Below are 14,859 nucleotides of genomic sequence, written 5' to 3' on the forward strand. Positions count from 1 at the left end.
CTTTTACAAGCTGAGAGAAAAAATTAACCAGGACAGATATTGAACAATGGATAAACAGATGCTCCAAAGCAGTAGTTTTTCATTTGGGTTTTTATTCCAGAAAACATTTATTTGGCATAAACTTCAGTGTTTCCCTTGACAAATTAATTCTCACTCAAAATTCATGCTGATAAAAGTTGTTTGTAACACTACAGACTTGCACTACTCTTCTTCTTGACTTCCCTTGCATTGATGGGTCTTTATAAATTATGATAATTTCAAAGACAAAATGCAGTTTCTAAAGTCAAATGTTATTGAAAGATTATGCCAGGGGGAGGTTATTTTTAAGAGTCTAATTTTTTCTATGGTGTCTGCTGAACATTTTGGAAAATTCATAGTTCCAGACACTGCATACATTAAGAGTATGATCCCACATGCAGGATGATCCTGGAAACTATAGGAGGATTGGCAGACATGGAAATGGAGTTTAAATCATTATTGCCATCCCATATTCTTTCAATTATGCATTCCAATGATTTTTGGAACCCAAAGATAGCTAAGCAGCCAGTATTCTCTACTGCAGTCACATGATGCTGAAATGGAGATGACTGAAGAATTCCTGGGAGGGGAAAGTATATCCCACATACTTGGCAAATGCCAGCTGATAACACGAAGGCTTTCATACAATGTGCCTCAGAGAATACAGTCCCAGATATAAGAAACAGGTGTGATAACCAAGACATTTCTTTCATTGCAAGGGGGTCCTGCTGCAGTAGCAGCATGACTCAGGCCCCAGTCTGGAAGTTAGAAAGTCTGACTCCCAGCCCTGTTTCTGTAACAGATCTGTTGGGTCACCTTGGATGCTTATTTCCATCCTTCTAAGCCCCTGCTTCTCCATTCAGTTTCATAACAGCCTGTCTACTTAGACTGTTGTGTCTCTGATGTGACAACTGTCACTCACAGTGTCCATATATAATCTCTGATACTTCAAAACTTTGAATTGTCTGGGGATATAAGGAGCAAATTGTCATTCTGAGCTGGCTCCTGAAATATCTAACCATCCATGAAATTACTGCTAATGAAGCAGGGGGACCTTGTAAAGCACAGTGTGAGCCAGGAAGAGTGCATCGCACAAGCTTTCTTTACAAGTCCCATGCTGGCCCTCAAACATTTTGAATCAATCTGTTGGCAGTCAGTGGCATCTAGAACACCAAGCTAAAGATTTTCATGCCTATTCTCTGGAGTAGCTGACCCAAAAATTGTAGTGCAATTTTTATGCAGCATTAAGTGCACAAGGCATTCTCCTTAAGTAAGAAAAGTGGTGTAAATACTGTGTTTAACAAACCAAGTAACTAACAATGACAGGAGAGGCAGTAGTTGCATGTGGAATCAGCCCACGGAAAAGAAAATGCTTTCAAAAACCTGCCCAATTTAAGGTTTTGGAAAAATTCCTGCCTTTCCATGTTTCTCTATTTTAACAGACACTGAACTGTTCTATAATTAAAAATGAAGTGCACACACAAGGGAAATTAAAGTTACAGGTCTTGGATGTAGTGCTGGAAAGATGCATTTTAGGGGCTAGAATATTGTCTTGGAAAAAGGACAGCTTAAAGGATTAAAAGTGACCAAAATAGAAACATAAATTTATCATTTTAGTAAATTTGTCCTATTCATTTGTCCTAATCTTCTGAATTTTGTTCATTCTTCCATTTTAGTAATACTATATGAAGTTATGTTTAGACCCCCAAAACTCTTTAGACGCTCTCATCATCAAGTTACATTTCCATACTGTACATTTCTATTCTTATAGAATAGGTTTCTTATGAAACCATTATAAAACCCTGCGAAGATACGAGTTGGAAGAAATACATAGGGTAGGTATAAATAGGAGAATGTAGGATGCCTCTATTATGGTCTAAAACATGCAAGACCAAGAGGCTTTAGGTAATTGCTCCAGATTTAGAATTACCAAACATGGGTCTACCACAAGTTTCAGAAAGACAGCAGAACAAGTTTGATTTGATAAAAGCAATAATTCCCTTAGTGAATATGTCCTTTAAAATGTTGTGATGATAATAAGCGCTATGGCACCATCAAAGGTCAAGAGAAAATCATCCCACACCTTGTCTCCCTGCAAAATAGTTGTTTAAAGACTGAGATATTCTCTATCATCTTCAACTACACTCACTATTTAAGATATGAGGTAAACTAGACAGACTCGTAACTAGGTAGGGTCATAACTGAAATTAAACCTATCTGCCCACATACCTGCTCTATCACTTAGTCCAGGCATGGTGTTAGGGAGATCTCGTGTACCAGCATGTCTGCTTAGTTAGCCTTGAAGACAGAGAACTATGGAAAAATACTCTCTTCTTTTTTATTGTCAATAACAAATTAATTTCTGTGTACTATAACCACATCATGTGCATTTTCTTTAGCACAAGGTCATTTATAAAGCCCCATTTTAATTTCTCTCAAGAATTTCATTTGTAAATGTCAAATAAGCACTTTAATGCACCTGCCTACACAGTACTTAAAAAAATCCTCCCTTACATATGATACAATCCATGCCAAACTTATGTTTTCAATATAAGCAATCAAGCAATTTCTTTAACTCGGGAGAGTTGAAAAAAAAAAAACATTTTCAGCAAACACAGCCGGACCAAACACCAGGAATTACATCAGGTTGTGCACATAAGGGGAAAAATGAAGATACTGAACCTCGCAAAATGCTCCTTACATGTGAGGTTTCAGTTCAAGGTAACAGAAATGTGACCTCTCCCATGCAAGCGCCCTTGTTTGGAATTCTCATGCCACACTCAGTGCTGGAAAGTCACTTTTACTGCACTGTGACTTCTGCTAAATGTGTCCACAAGACATCGCACAAGGGTGCCAGAAGAGAAAGGTCACAGGGACAGTCTGAATGTCTCTCCCTGGTCCTCCGTGTATATTACAAATTGGTTGGGTAGGTAGTCTGTAACAAGACACCTCTGAATGATCATGGCCAAAAGAATTCTTTGCTAAGCCATGCACCTAAGGTCAAAAAGATGTTTTTAAGGGAAGATAGACAAAATGCAACATTATTACAGAGAAATAAATATATATGCCTTTGCTGTATTGAAACTGATCTAATTTTCTGATGTTTTAACGGTCATATATTCCAAAGGTTACAATAAGCCTCTAACCATGGTATTCATAGGATCTAAATAAAAACCAAGGAAAATTAACAGGGTGAGGAAAAAGTGAATTGTATGTAAATGAACCCCAGAAAAATAAAGAAGATATCTGGAAGATGTTACAGATTTTTTAAATTTTAGATCCTGGACCAAATGGTGTGCAAGAGCTTTGCGAAGTAATCAGCACTTGTGAAATGACTGGGATCCAGCAGGCGGAGAGTTCAGAGGTATGCCTCCCCTCAGATCTCAGCATACAGCCATGTAAAGAGGACACTAGACAGAGAGTCAGCAATTTCATTTGCATATTGCAGATGTCTCTGCACAGATGTCACAGATGACTGAGAGCATAACCTTAGCATAACCTTCATCCATCTCCGTACCTGTTTTTCATTTCACTTCTCCCTCACCCAGCTGTTTAGACAACGAATTCTGTGGAGTGGATCCGACCTGTACTAAGCCTTACACAATCCCAGTGTTAGGGACACTGTTTGCTCATAATAACACATATAATTATTACCAAAGGCCCTTTACAACCCGCTGAACAAACACAGGCTTACCAACAGTACAGTTACCTCCTGCTGGCAGTAGTGTTCTGCTGTAGTATCACACACAGAAACAAAATGGATTTACTGCTAGTTACGTTTTATAGCTCTAAATCTTCTTCCTCAATTAGCACTTCTTTGGGGAAGGAGCATCATGATCAAACGGTAGCACTGTTCCCTTAAACTCTCTTAGGAAGCCAAACTCATATTTTCACCAGAACCACAGAAAAATGAGCAAGACCCACAGAGCTCTTTTGATGCAATCCCCAGTTTTGCTCACTTTGGGAGTTCAAGGAAGAACCATTCTCAAATATGAATGCTGGTGAAGATCACCAGCCTTTCTCATCACAGCAGTCCAAACCTCCACAAGTCTGAGAGCCATGGGACACATATCAGCATGCAGAGGGACAAGGGAGCTCTAGGAACTGTTTCCTTGCGGGTGACAACAATGCGTCTCTAGAAAGGGAGAGGGAAGGATGAGTCTGGAATGGACATGCCATGGGGTCCTGAGATGACACAATAATCTTGGTTTCAGGCAGCTGTTGACTCATTTCCTCCCAAAGCTAAGGATTCCAATTACCCAGGAGTACTACTGCATGAGCACAGCCCTACTGACAGTTCCTGGAAAGGACACTTGCCCTGCCCTTGGAATACTTGTGAGTCCGTGCCACCTTTCTATCTGTGAGGACTTAGGAGAGAGCCTGGGAAACTTGCACTTCATGAAGGACCTTTTAACTCAAAAGAACAAGTGTAGCATATGCAGAGAGATAAAAAAAAACAAAAAGGAAAAAAAAGGTCTGACATATTACCACTCTGAATTTCAAAAATGGGCTCATGATGATGTGCAACAAAACTGGCAAAGAGCTCTGACAGTCACTGACATGCTAAATTCAGGAAAAAATACTTTAGTTCTGATAAGAACTAGAAAACAATCTCTGGTAGTCTTAGTACAGGGTATTTTAAAATGTGTTTTCTTCACAGTACAATGGATATAATTCTCTTGCTACCAAATATCACGTATTATGTTGGCCTTAAGTCTTAAAAAACTGAAAAATAAATTGACCATGGCAGAACAGTAGAAATGCAATACAAATGGAAGGAAATTAACAGGAAGGGCAGTGGAATGAAATTAATTTCTTTTTCATTTCAAATTACAATTCACTCAAGAGAAAATGCAAAATCTTAATGAGCTAGGCATAAAGAAAAGAGTGGATCTTTTTTCAAGTTCATGTGCAAGTGCAGGAACAGTTTCAGACAAAATGCCAACTACCAACAACAGATTTGACCTTTTTTTTATTTGCCAGGTGATTTCTTTGTGAAGCTTATTCATCTTGAGTGCTGATATGTGTAGCAATATTTCAATTATTCTCCTTATCACTATACTGTGAGGTCCTTACACTATGCACGAAAAATTCTTCTATAAATTCACACAATAGGTCATGACTCTTTTTGGCTGATAACACTGGAAGAATATACAAGTGTGAGGTTGCAGACTTTTCAGACCTTAAACCTTTGACACGAAAACACTTTTGAGATTCTGTAGGCGGATCTCTTCCCAGAAAGAAAGAAAAATGTCATTTGTAGCAAACTAAATAAAATCCTAAGCATTTTGGCAATCTACATCCTTGGAGATACTTCAAAAAAAAGTGTCTTCCTTTTTGCCTTTCTAAACTCATCTATTTCTTTTGTTTAAATAATGTTTCCTGTTAGGAATTCTTCTAAAAGCTCTTGAGCTACTACACGATGGGTGATCCCTGCATTACTTTCTAGGAAATCACAGCAAACAGGTATACTGTCTTTGCAACATGATGTAATAACTAGTGATGCTAATTCTTTGGGGAGATAACTCTACATTCACTTGACAACAGCAGGAAAATCAGGGGCTTACTAGGGATCTCTGAGTCCCACAGCAAGGGCTGACAACCTTGTTACCACCATGCCCACGGACGGTAACCTTGAGCACTCCCTTGTACTGCACCCAGCAGAGGTCACTAGAGGATGTTTTAATGGCAAGACAAAGCCTTCCAACTGAAGTGATGCACCTTCCGGAAAAGCACATCATCTGCCTAGGATTTACTGCCAGGTAGACCTAGATACTGCCAGTGTGAAAGAGAGAAATAAATGCTGCTCCAGGAAAAAACAAATAGGTTTAACTGGCTACATCCAAACACAAGCAGCATTCATCCAGTTAAACAATACTGATACTGAGCAGTGAAATATATCTCATTTATTAAAAGTATATCTACTACCTGTGCATTTCCAGATGCAGGGATCCCTTTCTTTCTTCCACAGCTTAACACAGTCCACAAGGTTTGCCAGAGATATGAAGCCAAAAGGCAGAAATTATCTACAATCCAGGAAGCATTTCTTTGCAGGATTAGATCCATCCCTTTAATTTTAATCATCTGATTAACTTAGTTCTCCTGCTGTAGCAGATGCAATTTGGCAGGCACCCTCAAAACCCTCCCCAGCTCTGCAAGTACCACCTAGCTAGACAAGGCTTGGACACACAGCAGGATCCCATCTCACACTTCAATGCATTCCCTGAACCTATAAGGAAAAGAAGTGATGGATCACTGACAAGCATGAAACAGGTGGAGGGATCTACATGGGATGTGTATGGCATGCACTTGAAGGCAATTACTCTGACATTCCAGAACTTCTCCAATGAAAGCAAACTGTTAGCACAATCCCTTTGCAGTTAGCATTTCAGGCCACTGATAATCTTTGTTTTCCCTTTTATTAGGCAAGAAATGGAAAAAAAAATTCAAGGCAATAACCTAAAGTGTGTCATGGTGCATATGCATAGAAAGGTCAGTTTGAAATGCCGTAGTTTTACTGTCTTCAGTCCCTTCTGTTCCTGTGCTTGCAGTCTATCTACATTGCTCCTATATCCAAACCCACACCATGCAGAAAGGAAGTCCTAGCTGCCTCCCCTTGTCATATCCAGCATCTGCTCACCTGCCAGCCATCAATTCCTTGATTCAAAGGATAGAAGGTGCCAGATTATTTCAACCAAATGGATATGAAACACTCAATATTATCATAAAAGTGTCTTCTTTCCCCTAAAATTCCCAGAAGCAGATAGAATGCTTTAGTTGAATTTTCCCAAGCAATTCAATGTGATGCAAATTCGGCATGGAAAATATTTGCTTGAGCAGACAAAACCTGGGAAATTTCTAAACAACTAAAAACAAGGTATTAAAACTGGAAATGGTAAGTAACTTTAACAAAAAAAAAAAAAATCCTGCTGCCAGCTCCATTGTAAGCCCAGGGAGATTTATTTCTAGAGATCACAAAATAAAAATCTGAGGAACATAGCTTGGTGGGGTTTATTGTCTAACACATAAGGATATATGTAAGGATTGTGAAGAACCATTACATAAGGTCTCAGGTCTATACTTATGGAAGGAATTCCTATATGTAAGGATTATACATCTTCAATGCAACAGGTGCCATTAATTACAGCACACTAAGAGTCATTGTAGAAGATGAAGCAGTAAGAAGAAACAGCACCATTTCTTCTCTGCTTGGGTATTTACCTGATCAGAGGTGAATAAGCAAAGAACATGAGTACCAGAAATCTCAAGTGCTTAAAATTCGCAAATCAGCCTACAAAAATCATGATATCGCTTGGAAAAGAAAGTCATGAGATTAAAAAATTTTAATGACTGTTGTCCTTTCCTCAGTCTGCTTCTGACTTCTGTGAGTCCAGAGCACTCTCAAGCCACCTTTGAGTTTGTATGTAGCTGTTATGTTGGGAAGGGTCAGTTTAGTGATAGGTTTTTTTCAGCCGGGAAACATTGATATTCCCTTCTTTCTTACTAAGAACGACAGACAAATATTCTCACAAGCATGGGAGCCAGGAGCATTAGGTAAAACGAAGCTACCTGGAATCACGGAATCACACACATTGGCACATGACAAGAGAGTGCCATGAACTTGGGACGTGAAGAGGGCACCACAAAAAGGATATTCTGTAAGCTGTGCCAGGCTGAAGTTGGCAGCGCAGTATCCCATGACAGCATTCCAAGCAAGCTGAAAAGGCGCTTGGTAAAACAAAATGGGCCCAAACTTGGCTGAAGTCCACTTCCAATTTCCTGACCATACCAAGGCAAGCTTTAGACACGGTGCTTCAATTTCAAGGCTGAAGAAAGCTATGATGGTTTTGATCTCTTCTTCATTAGTTAAGAGGTTTTACTATAAATGTACTGAGTCCCTTCCAGGGTTTTGTTAAAAAGCCATTCTTGACTAAAACTGTAAAACCAGAAACAGGTTTCTGTCAAAATATATAGCTCAAGATCTTGAACTGTTTTAGGGAGCAGAGGAAATTTATTTGAAGTTAATCAGTGATCATATTTTCTCTGTACAAAATATTGCCATGACTCTGGCCTCCCCCGGAAAAAGGAACTTGTTAAAGTATTGTTACCACCACGGTCATTTCCAGCACAGAACCTGCAAGGAAAGTAACTGCTAGAGAAAGGGTGGTGGCGGTGAAGGAGGTGAAAAAAGGCTCAAAGGAGACAATACTCATCTTCTGACTGGAAACAGGGAATTAGAGGACAATTAGCCACCCCCAGGCCTAGCTTAACTGAACACCAAATACTGAGGGTATCCAATAGTTCTAGATGAACTAAATATTTATAAATTAGTCCTTAAACTGTTTTCAGAATATCAGAAAAAGGATAGTTTTTCATAGAAAATGCTGTAAAATTATCTTCTTTGGGATTAGTGACTTGTGTTTAAACCTCGGCTCCACAATTCACATGTGCAACTTGATTGTTTTATAGAAGCTCCCAGGCTCCTCTTTACCCAGTTAACCCACCCACACTGGGTAATAATTTCATGACCACTTTTTGCAGATAGCAATTCAAGATCAAACAATTTGAATTGCATTCTGACACCAAATACTAACCAGGAAAGAGCCAGAGGTAAGAGCCAGAAAATGTGATGACCAACAGTGAGCAGCATTCACTGGGCCATCAAAAGCAGTCCAGGTGTTAAACTGGAGCTCATTGGGACCTGATGCAGCTGGGCCAATTGTGTGGCAGTTTCACAATCAATTTACATTTGCACAAGCTGGTGCTCTTGTCAAAAGCAATTATTTCACCTTCTCATACCTGCTTGCTCCTAACCTGTGCCACCCCCTCCCTTGGACCGGCACGTTCAGACACCTTCGTGTGTCTATTAAGTGCAATGGGTCAAGGACAGGTCTGGATTTTTAGTCTTCCTTTAATTTGGTTCTCAAACATCAAAACAAAAAGTCTCTTACTTGCTAATGTATAACCTGAAGCAAAACTTCATGTTCATTAAAGATATAACTCAGCCAAGATACAAAGACACGTGCTGCCAACAGTACAACTGGGGGACGAGAGAGCAATCTGAACAAAGCACACGCAAAACGTGTAAGGAGAAGTTTTGTCATGAGTTGTTTCGCCATCCTGTCCAAGAGGGAAACGGTCAATTGAGAGCTGGAGTGGCAAAGGGTGCCATCTAGAGGGCACCGACGGCACAACTTCTCGACAGCACCAATCACTCATAATTGATGGTCAACGATTGAGGGGTTTGCTTTCCATAGTAGCCTTCTAATAGCTATGAAATTATGGTGACGATGATGATGATTATTACTGTTATTACTACTACTGCTACAACATTGTGTTTGGGATTGGGTGTTTTTTATAAAAATATACGGTACCAAAAGATGAAAAATATGTTTGCTTTTATATATATCAAAAAACGAAGTCTAGAAAAATAGTTGTTTTGAGGAAGTGGATCATTTTCTTCTTTAATTATAATCAGGTCGTTTCAGACAGAACTATTTCCTCCAGCAAATACAGACTTTGACCACTCTCCCCTAGATGGTCTCTTGAGCTCCAACACATTTCCATTTAAGTGAGTGGATGTTTTGTCATTGCTTTCACCTTCATCAACAGAAAGTACACACGTAAGTGCATACACCTGGGCAAGGTTTACTATATTTCCTGCCAACACCCTCTTCTTTCCTTCCTTTCCTGATCAATAAAATAAAACTGCTCATCAGGCCAGCAGACCAAGCTAAGAACTTTTAAGGGAAGGTCTTAGTTTTCCTTTTATCAATATTAACAGACAGTTGGGGCCCAATTTTTTATCCCACTGAGAAATTCCTGAAAAAAAAATAAAAAAACAAACCAAAATGCTGTGTGAAAGTCAAGTTTTAAAAGCTTAGGAGAAATATAACCAATGTTTATGTATCTGGAAGCCTCACTCTAGTGAGGTATATTACCAGAGTTCAGTTAGATTGTCTTTCACCTTTGAAGTCTTGCTCCCAGGAGACTGATGAGCTAAAATGGGAATACAGAGCTATTTCTCCAGCTTGCAATTAGCCACCAGCTGTTCATTTTCTAAATGTATTCCTTTCTCCTCTACTGCACCACCAAAAACTCCCTACCCTTTCTTACAGCACTCTTAAGAAAGGGCCAGTTCCAACCATCAGACTAAAGAAGCAAACATCAAGACCATGAGTCAAGAGACTCTGAAGCGCAAACTGGTGAAAAATCCCAGCACCTTTAGTGACTATCTGCAATTCAGCATCAAGCTCAGATACATTAACACAGGCAAAGCAGCTCTCAGTCCTTTTGCTGACCATTAGGCCCACAGGAAGAGCTACATGGAAGAAACAGCAGTTTTCGCTGTATCACTTGTGCAACTTGTTATTTTCACACTGGAAGTATACTCTCTTAAAAGAGTCAATAACATCTCCCAAACTCCAACCACCCAATTGTGGGGGTGTTTTTTTAATTTTCACTTTCACTGTAACACTAAATGAAACTCTCCAAAATAAACACGTCCTACTTATATGAAATATGATCTGTTTGTTTCAATATGAAGTTCTCTTTCTATGTCTACAAAGTAAAAATTGTAGTACCTTACTGAAGACTGGAATAATTTTGAACAGAAGTGACTCAACAGATGAAGGAGTATTAAAAATTCAGTTTCTTGAGTTGATAATACAAACGGAAACACCATGAAATTTCCTTTACACCAGTGCTCCAGGGTATCATCTGAACACAAAAATACACAGAATACTTGAAAAACTGCTCTACCATATCAGCACAAGCAGCAAATAAACAGCCACAGCACAAATTTTTCAAGTCTTTTCAAAAACTGGTATGTAGAATTAATCTCTTAGTCTCCTACTGCAAGTGGATTTTTTCAGTTCTTATCTAAATGATGTGTCAATAAAAATACTTTTTCCTCTAGATTCTCGCATAGAAAAACCCAGAATACAAGGAAATGTGCTATTATTTCTAAACACATTTTGGCTGATCACAGAGTCATTTTCCTACCAGAGACCCCATACCATGATGCCCAGCACCGTTCTTAGTGGAGACAGGTGGAGAACAGAGTTGCACTGACAACACTCAGCCCTGCAATGTGACATTCAGCATGTAACCGTACTCTGCTCACCAGGCAGTGGGAAGCAAAGGACAAAGCTGCCTCAGTTCCTTTGGGGAATCTGCTTTTTCCATCGAATTAATTCAATCTCCACAACTCCAGAGCTGTTAGACCTGTACTTTCAAAACATGAATCCAACAAAATCCATGTTTACCTTCTGATTTTGAAGAGAACACACAACCCTTTTACAATTTCTGAATATTAAGTCCAGTAGTAATTAAACCCCAGAATAACAACACATGTGTTTGCTTCTACGAACACAAAAGATTAAAAGATGCTGACCAGTCTGTAAGAACCTAAAGATCACAGTTGCCTGTCCCAAACACTGTTAGGGCCATAAAAGGACTTGGCCACAAGATAAGCACAGAACAGGGCAGCAGTGTGGGGCTGGCAGAGGAGAGATCTGGCTAGCACATATTCGGGAATTCATCCACATAAAAATTCTCAGTGTGGCAAATTGTGTAAAGAAGCAACTGTTTATATCCCAAGTTATGGGAGAGATGGCATCTTCCACCACCAAAGCCCTCCCCCAAACAGTTAAGCCACTGTAACTTTCAAGAACTTGAAATAAGATAAATATGTTACTATTGTCTGAGTGTTATCTCAGACCGAGGAAGGGGTTAACAAAGCTGGGGGAGAAGAATGTATCACTGAAAACGGACACAAAGACTGCAGAATTTATGGGCCACAAAGAAAGCCAACTCAGCAACTGTGCTGAAATCAGCTCTGACTGGGTAAAAATTTATTGCAGCAGGGGGAGTTTGCAACTGCCCACAACTCAAGAAACCCACTGACCCAAAAGAAGAGAAAGACTGAGCATGTGCATTACTTAGTATTAGAAGTGAGGAAATCATCTAACCAATAGAGTAAGAGAACTGTGTAGCCAACGAACTTCATTGAAAGACCTTAATTCCTTTCTTTGCTAAGATATATAAATAGTGAAAAGTGTTGAATGACCTCAGGACCTCCACCACTGAGAAACCACGGGTGAAAAAGGACCAATGGGACACCATATGATTCAGAGGTGGTGACTAGCTTCTACTTGATCTCTCTTCCCCTCTTTTCCATTTTTATCTCTCTACCTCAAATTCATTATTAAATAAAATCCATACTATTGACTTTGGCATAGTCTCATTTGCACTTTAATTTGGGCAGAGGCATCTCTCAATAATCAGGTCTTAACACAGTCTTTCACAGCTACAATACATTTTGATAGATGATGATGAAAAATTCAAGTCTACTGGGAAATACACATAGTAAACTCCTTAACTAGCTGAAAAAAGAGGCAGTACTTTGGGAAAACAAAGTTAATTATGCAGTTAGTTACCTTTTTATCTTCTGTTCCAGGATCTGATTCACTGAATTTTTCTTCCTGAAAGCTTCTAGTCATCTTCATTTTTTCCACACTCTGAAAAAAGGCTGCTTTTTCTAGTCTGCTTGCGCTGAATCGTGTATTTATCTCTTCCAGCCTGTTAATCTTAAGTAGCTTCATACTATGTCCAGTTAATTTACTGTCTGTTCTCCTCTCCACCTTAGACTCATAAACCAGTGAACACTCGTAACTTCTGATTTCTCCTCTTTCTTTGCTGTACAAAAGAAAGACAAATAAGAGATCTCAGTGTTATTCATGCATTTTGGCTTTCCAAAAAAAAGTGTTGCAACACTCTATATTTCAACTCTCTCTCCTTATACTTGCTGAACAAATACACAAAGTATACGGCACTAGCTGTTCACAGAGACCATTCTACATTGAACACCAGATAATTCAAGCAGGCTACAAGACCAATATAATTTAATTTGTTCATAGAAACTATTTAGCTCAATGAAATCAATACCTACTGCTGTTGCTGCAGAACTTGCTTATGGAGCATTCCTCACTTTTTAGCCACCTTAGTGGTTCCCTGTTGCTCAACGTATTTTCTTTTCTGTTGCAGTTACAGTAAGCTGATATGCAAGGACCCTGCTATCAAGTCCAGAAAGATTTTAGATACCAAACAAAGTAGTACAGGCTTGAACGCAGTCCTTTCCTCTCTCTTCCCACTATCCTGTACCACAAAAATAGGTAGTTACCAAAATGGTGGCAATTTCTGGCCCTCTGTTGAAGGCTGTAGAAGAGCACAGTCCTCAGCTGGATTCTTCCCCACTGCAGGACCTTGCAATGTGCCTGATACGTACAGGATGTAGGATCATTGAGGCTTGTCTAATGGTAGGATTGGTTGGAAGGCACTTGCAAGTCAAGCTGTTAGCACTGACTCTCTGTAGAAGGCTTTTATTCCTCAGCAAGGTCGTGGGTTCCCACCTTGAGTAATCATTTGGCTACACTTGGAATATATGTCCTTCTGAACAACTAACTTTTGTAAAAGAGTAAGAGAAACTACTCTAAAATTTCAGCATCTCTTTCTACACCCAGGAAATAGAGGACCAAAACATTTCCATTGCTATTATTGCAACCCTTCCTTTGCTGTACTGGAAATGCAGCTACAAAAGCACAGTGCTAATGCCTTAGCTCTAGAAAGCTGAATCTGTTAAATCTCATTACACAACTCATAGTTTTCAATTTAACTTGCATAAATACCATAAATTATATGGTGTAATTAAGAATTTCTATACAACTTTACAGTCATTGGCAGCACAGAGAAACAGCTTTGAGTGTACAACAAAGACCCAATTAAATCAGTTATTTTTTACCCAAACACCTTCTAACAGAAAATGTTCCTTAGTGTTTTGACCCCACATCTGTGCACGTGCAGCAGATTAAATGTGTACCTACACCAACTAACTGCTCTACCCACAGTTATCCCTGCAAACTTCCCAGATGTGAAAGATGCCACATGCTATCCCATGTGACACAGGAGATGGTTGGATAGTGGTGACATTTACAGATGATGGACAGCAAGGAACCATGCAAGCTTGAAGTTTTCAAATGAGTCTTCCAGAGAGATCCCTGCTACCATGTTGTTGTAGTCCTAGATTGTGCTGTTAATATGGGAGATGCAGGGGCACTATCATGGGACTGTAAGGCATTCATCATCTGAAGTAGTTGTGCACCCAGTATGTAAAAGTGTCCAGGCTGCTGCTTCTAGCATCTCTCACCAGCTTTCACAGTTCTGGCATCCCTCCCTTTCCATTGCCATCAGCTGAAAGAACACTTTATGAGATTTTCTTCTCCCATTTCTCAAAAGCAGGCTCGTGGGTTTTCTTAAAGGCTCTGACAATTCCAGGTGAAATACCCAATGGCTCAGTCTGACCTTCGAGCCATTATTCTACAGCTCGTTTGATCTCCTCCACGACAAGGGAGGATACAATATAATCAAAAGCTGTCAGAAAAAACGGGAAATGTTTCCAGATGCCCTCCTGCTACCTCCATGTCTGCAGCTACTCAAATCCCACAGTGATTTAGAGAGACCTGGCTGTGAAGACTGCTTGTGGCCTGACAGGACTGCAGCCAAGGAGAGCTGATTCAGGCTCTCCATAGCTCTTCACAGAGCACATCATCCTCTGCGCTCTGATCACCAAATGTGGCCATCTATCTAATGAGAATGACATGTCCTGATTAAAGGACATGTTTCTTCAAGCTGACCAGTGAGTCAGTTACCTGACTATTAGTGGGGTGGCAAGCTCAAATGTCTTACTGGGCTCTATTACCAAGCAGAGACTAGGACTGAGTCCAAACGTGATTGTCCTTTCCACCATCATTACCTTAACGCTTCCCTGAAACAAAAAGCTGA

The 14,859-nt window shown here is 39.7% G+C and overlaps 1 protein-coding gene across 1 annotated transcript in view; it reads right to left on the reverse strand.

Moving 5' to 3' along the window:
* The window catches only part of MYLK4 (myosin light chain kinase family member 4), a 78,132-nt gene that overhangs the window by 51,081 nt on the left and 12,192 nt on the right, over positions 1-14,859 (reverse strand). Inside the window, exon 2 of the mRNA XM_048310384.1 lies at positions 12,459-12,717. Within this exon, the coding sequence (XP_048166341.1) occupies positions 12,459-12,717 (259 nt within the window). The remainder of the gene's footprint in view (positions 1-12,458; positions 12,718-14,859) is intronic.

Source organism: Corvus hawaiiensis, chromosome 1, assembly GCF_020740725.1.
Source record: "Corvus hawaiiensis isolate bCorHaw1 chromosome 1, bCorHaw1.pri.cur, whole genome shotgun sequence".
In the NCBI taxonomy this organism is placed as follows: domain Eukaryota; kingdom Metazoa; phylum Chordata; class Aves; order Passeriformes; family Corvidae; genus Corvus; species Corvus hawaiiensis.